Genomic DNA, 6,224 nt, shown 5'->3' on the forward strand with positions numbered 1-6,224 from the left:
GGCTTCAAAAAATTAGTCCTGGACGGGTCCAGGTTCTGGTCCTCACGGACCCGTTCCTTCGCTGCCTCCGGGACGCTCGGCGCCGCGATGTACAGTTCGAATTGTTTCTGCGGCACCGGAAAAGCCGATGACAGGCTATAAGGCATAGGCCTACGAATCTTGGACTCCTTAGCGATCAGCTCCACACGTTCCACAAGTTCTGGATCGAGAGGCGTAACCGGGCACGAAGATACCTTCTTAAAGGGCGTGCGTACGCCAAAAGTGGAAAACCGCTTAGACGAAGGAGTATGCTTAGGCTCTCGATACGTGAAATCGACGCCGAGAAAGGACAGCACCGCGGGGACCGTCCGCATAACTAGCGCCTGCAGACCTTCCTCCCCTGGCCCGGCCTGCTCCCGTAAGCTATCTCTATCATCGTCAGAGAGCGAGGCCATCGTCCTGTCACTATCGTAATCCCTTTGCCGGACGGACGAACCATCGAAAAACGAGGTCTGCTGTGGGCCAACATCAATGTATGGAATATGGGGAGGAGGTCTAATCTGAGAGGGTACCTCAGGCTCATCCCTCGGCAGAGCTCTCACAGCTGCAACAATGGCTTGCAGTAACCCCGGAGAAATCTCATTCACCCCCGGAACCGCAGAGGCCGCAGCCGGTGCAGGCATATCTGGAAGGCTAACTTCCGGCGCGACGGCAGGAGGGCCTGCCGTATCGGCGGTACCCACCTCCGGAGGTGGTACAGCTTCCGTGCGCTCCTTAGGCTTAGGGAGCGATTTGAACTTGGACGGTGTCCAGCGGACACAAACATCGCACGGCGACAACTCGGTACACGTGCGGCAATGTATGCACTCCAAGTGGCGGTCCCACTTCACGGTAGAGCGGGGACCCCTACATTTAACACACTCCTGCTTAGGCATGGTGATCTAACAGACCTACTTCTACCCACTAGCCTAACGAACAACAAAAGATCTTCCAGTATTTCTATCCAGGTGAAACACACTGGATAACGGCTTACAACGCTAAATTTTAACTCCTGGCAACTAGCCAAGGGTAACGATTCTAAACGTATCCAACCACAAGATAACGATCTACTACACTTAGCTTCGTTTTCTTGCTCTATTCTTCTCTTCCAGTCTACAGTATAAAAGTCTTTATCGCAAATTCCTCAGGAATTCCAGGAATGTGTTCAGAAAAAGACGTACGTACACAACGACGTTACGAAAAGAAATGATGACGATGATAAGTGGGTGTGTCTCACTTGAGGGCGTACTGGTGGCGGACTGATCCATTATCCGACGGGGGTGGGGAAAAATTAATGTTATTAATGTTCTTCTTTTCGTAATGTTTACCTCTCGTCGGAGAGAGAGGCTTATGTTGGTTTATCCAGGTAAGCTAGGCACGATATAGACTAAGCATGTTTATTAAAGTAGAGCAAGCGAAAATAATGATGATGAAAATGGCATACAGTACTGATACTGTATTCAAGTCTTTGTCAACATGGGAACTGAATTGAGAACCTGTAGATTAAGCAAGTCTTAACACAATGATGTTTTACTTTTAGAATACAGTTCATGAATGAAAATGTCAACATTGTATTCTATTCCATGAGGCGTATACACAGTATTCAAACTACACTTCACAACAATAACATTTGATTTATACATGTGACCATATTCCTGAGATAAATTAATTCGTCTAAAAATTGTTCTAATTGAAGACAATAAAAACATCCAAATTACTGTAATACACTGTAAAATACTGTTTAAATAAAGTTATTAATGTTCATCAGTAACTGTTTTCTAAATCAATTAATAACATTCATTTTTATTTTTCGAATTTTTCACTCAAATGAAATTAACTCAGTCATAGTCAACACACATTCTTCACCACATTTATGAAACGAATAAAGTTGTAAAAACTGAATCAGAGAGGCACAGGATGAACTATCTCTGAACAGGAACTCTTTCTATGGTGGTTCAAAATGACACCACTGTTAGTTTTCTGAATCAAAAATTATTGTATAATGTATTACAACAAAGGTAGGCATTTTCAATACCGCCTGGTATTTCATGCACCATTGACTTCACAAATGCTTTGATAATAGAAATTTCTTGGGTACAATTTATGGTTCACTGGGTAAAATAAAAGTGAAAAGTCAGCCATACTTTACAGGAACAAATCATTTTTATTAACCAAACTAGACATGACAATTACAGAAACCTAATGATTACTTTTGCCTGTTAATGTTCTTAGTTAATTTTTGTTCATTAAAAATAAAACCTTAAAATCCAGTACTATTATTAGATTGTCCGATTTTGAAGAGGTTGGGGGTGGTTGGAAATATAATTTAAATAAGCCCATATGACGGTTTATTCCGGTATCCTAATAAAACATAAACTTAATACCATCATGTCGCTAACATTTTTAAGGAATAACACATTGCTGGAAATTTTCAAATGACTTACCTTATCTGAAGCAGATATGCTATTCATGTTGGTAGTTACCAGTGGGCGGTGAAGCCCTTCACCATAACCTCTTCAGCTGGTCTAATGATGTTTACTCCTTGTCAGGCCTAGAGTTTGTATTTAGCTTTACCAGCGGTTATAATCTTGTCAGACTATTCCAAATAAACTGATTGTGAGATTTAAATCTGCAGGAATAACACATGATGTATTTAATTACTCAACAGGAATTTGTAATATACTTTATAACATTTAAAAAAAATGTTAAATGTATACTGTTATAAACATACCTTTGTACTTAATAGCAATTGTGATCTTCCTTTAGCAAATTTGCTGTGGTTAATCAATTAAAGGCTCAATTTAGTACATTACCTCAGTGTTCACTGTCTAGTAAAAACCACTTTGAGCTTGCTAACAGGGTCTTCCTTTGTGTGTGAAAAATTAACACCATTTCCACCAGACGATAATTGATAGTTTTTTGTTATGTTTCAGAGCAAAATGGAATAACTACCTGTATGTAACTTCATTTAAAAAAGCTAAGCTACTGATTGCACAACAGAAAAATAATAATATCAACCAATTCCTACTTGAGTTTAGAAATATAATTATCCCAATTGTTCAGATATTTGTTTAGCTAGCATTGTAAATTAGATTCAGAGAAACAGCTAGGAAGGACAGTATGAACATTCTTCAATTCACTAACTATCTACAGTTGGAAATATACATTATAAAAAGAAACTAATTTTATTGCAAAACAAATCTTTCAGATTCGGTTCATAAACATTAATTTATTTTAACTAGAAATTCAGAGTTTTGATTGGTATTTCTGTTCTTTTTATTATTTACGCAAAGTGCCCATTTAGATTATAAACAGATATAATGCATTTATTTGTCCACATAGATTTTTAAATAATTTTTTTTTTGTTTAACTTTCTAGTTTGATCAGGAATTGTTTAAAATAAGCTACCTGTATGACAATAGAACTTCAGTATTTCACACTTTCCTTAGTAGGAATTTAACATCGTGTAGCCGGTTTACAGCCGAAACGGCCGCCCATTAAAACAAAGTAGTACAGTATGTATGGAGCGCCACACATATCATGTGCTACAAACAAACTCAACATTGATAACATACTAACAGTACACTCATCATTTAAAGGAAGAAGTGACGTTTTAAGAAATAATTGCCTTGCTTGTTTTTCGCCCGTCTCTGTATTGTCAACATAATTAGTGTGCTTTCACATCGCGAGAGTAAACGAAAGGGGACATTAATTCTATACAAAATAATAAACTGCACATCATGGGTATAATTATAACGCCGTGGTTAGGATTCCGGCACCGGAACTCAACTGCCCAGCGTTAGGGAATCCGACACGCTATTGCGCATGCCCAGAGCGAGGTAATCGGCGACTCTATTAATAGTATAATACTCTATCATCTACAGACTAACAGCATCACAATACACTATCTTTGCTAACCGCGATGGATCAATTAATAGCTGCGCCACGGCGAACTAGCCTAGCCCATTCATATATAAACTTCATGAAATTATGAATTATAATTACATGACTAGTTTTATGATTTTCAAGTACAAAATAAAAGATTTCATATAACGCATTATACAGTATACTGTAATAACATGTACAAGTTGATTTGCTGACGGCAGCTGCTGCGCGGACATGATGTGAAAAAAGCAGAACTGTTCGGGAAGTCGGGGTTGCAACGCTACGCTATATTCACTTTTCGTACATTTCTTGAAATACGCAAGCGTTATACCACTGGGTAGGCCTGTGTTGTTCTCCCGTTCCGAACTTCATACTTCCTCTGTCTAATAAAATTACTCTCTCGGTGGTGTGGTGCGCGGTCTGTGGCACTAGTGCAAGCTATAATTACTTCGCTCTGGGCATGCGCAATAGCGTGTCGAATTCCCTAACGGTGGGCAGTTGAATTCCGGTGCCGGAATCCTAACCACGGCGTAATTATAAACCCAGTAGGCCTAGCTAGGGATACGCCGTTCATTATCTGTGTTGTATTTATGTACTTTACTACTCTAGCCTAGCTAGGCTTTAGGCCAAGATGAACGATATAGAGATGTCAAAAGCAACTCCTACCAAGACAGACACTGTCTAGGCTAGGCTATCATCTAAGACCACAAGTGCCGACGGCCGGAGGAAAGAGGAAAGAGAGAGGAGCAGCTCCATCATGAAGTTCCAACTATACAGTAACACCATCAAGTCAAGTACAACAAACGATACAATCCAAACACGATACGGGCCTGGTTTTTGCGATAAACATAACACTCCTGTTTACTACCTATTTTCATTATATTTTTTATTGAAAATGGTATACATACTTGGTAAAACGATGCCTGTTGTTAGACGAAGAAATATTCCATAGATGGTCAATATTATAGATAATTTTACCGTGTTAGCTTCCTGATTACATACAATCGAACGCCGCCATTTTTCTTTCAGGGGTGATCGACCCTGGCCTCAACAACAGAGGGTGTGGTACATAAAAATCGTGCGTAATCAACCGTATAATGTAAACAATTGAATATGAATATTATAGGCCTATATTTTTATGTAGGGCGTAAAAACCTGCTAGCGATAGGCCTATTTGCTCATGGAAAGGCCGAGTTTGAAGAGAGAATACAGTAATAGAATTATCAATTACATTAAAAAATAAACATTATAACATAAGCCTAGATATTTTTTTATGTTCGTATATACTCATACATAGAAATTAATCTAAAATTAATTGTCACTTAATTAGTATAATAAATTTGGCCCTATACTATAGGCTGTTCTAAGAAGTAGGTAATTAATTAATAAATAATATTTTTTTATATAATTATTTATAAAAAACTTTGTTATCGGATTAATAACGGTCGTATAGCGCAGCACAGTACGAATGGAGATCATTATTATTTACGCCCGGGATAGCATGATAGGGTATAATTCCCCAAGTAATATCATTATGCCTTTGATGTACCGCCGTCGGCTTTAATTTATAATAATTAATTGTTAATTAATTAATAATATGCAATTAATATTTATATTCAATGTCTTTTGAGATAAGATCAATTTTTTGTCTGAAAAGGGAAGTAAAATTACCGTTGTTTTAGTCTTCCTGAATAGCAATTGGTCAGCACCTTAAAATACATGGAACCTACAATTACGTATGGCTAGTCGGGCATTAACTATTATATTATAATTAAATAAATAAAATAGGTTGAGGACCGGCATAAATTACAATCTGCATATGTATGTAGTACTTTTTGTTTATTATCGATACAGAAATACGTCAGTACAGTTCGCCACAGACTCCGTTTTTTAAAATATGTGTTATTTATATAATACATTTTAATTACATTTAATTTAATGCATTTATTATCTGTATTCACACTGAATGACATTATATTTGCTAAAGCATGATTTTCTCAACTAGCAAAATTGTTAAATACTGTAGGCCTAGAGGCCTTTTAAACATACAAGCCGACAAAAAATCCAGGCCTAATTGAACAAACTAAACTATAATTTAGAATTATCCTTTCAAAGAAAAGAATAATCAGTTTCTGGCTTCAAATTTCCTTGAGTTCCCTTTTGGAACGTAGGCCTATTACACAGAATAATATGAAACAACATTAAATGATGAACATCCGTAAAAAACAACTAAACTCAAAACAACTAAAAAGTAAAATTGTTGAACTTGTTATAAATGGTTTGTTCCAACAACAAACTTTGACCTTTTGTATTCGCGCGCA

The 6,224-nt window shown here is 37.5% G+C and overlaps 1 protein-coding gene across 1 annotated transcript in view; it reads right to left on the minus strand.

Annotated features, from left to right (window-relative positions):
* The window catches only part of LOC140049560 (serine/threonine-protein kinase 25-like), a 39,665-nt gene extending 34,745 nt beyond the window's left edge, over positions 1-4,920 (minus strand). Inside the window, exons 1-2 of the mRNA XM_072094466.1 lie at positions 4,812-4,920; positions 2,463-2,647 (exon numbers count right to left, since the gene is read on the minus strand). Coding sequence (XP_071950567.1) covers positions 2,463-2,489 — 27 coding nt within the window. The 5' untranslated portion in view covers positions 2,490-2,647; positions 4,812-4,920. The remainder of the gene's footprint in view (positions 1-2,462; positions 2,648-4,811) is intronic.
* Between the last annotated feature and the right edge of the window lie 1,304 nt (positions 4,921-6,224).

The sequence above is a fragment of the Antedon mediterranea genome, chromosome 5 (genome assembly GCF_964355755.1).
Source record: "Antedon mediterranea chromosome 5, ecAntMedi1.1, whole genome shotgun sequence".
Taxonomy (NCBI): Eukaryota; Metazoa; Echinodermata; class Crinoidea; order Comatulida; family Antedonidae; genus Antedon; species Antedon mediterranea.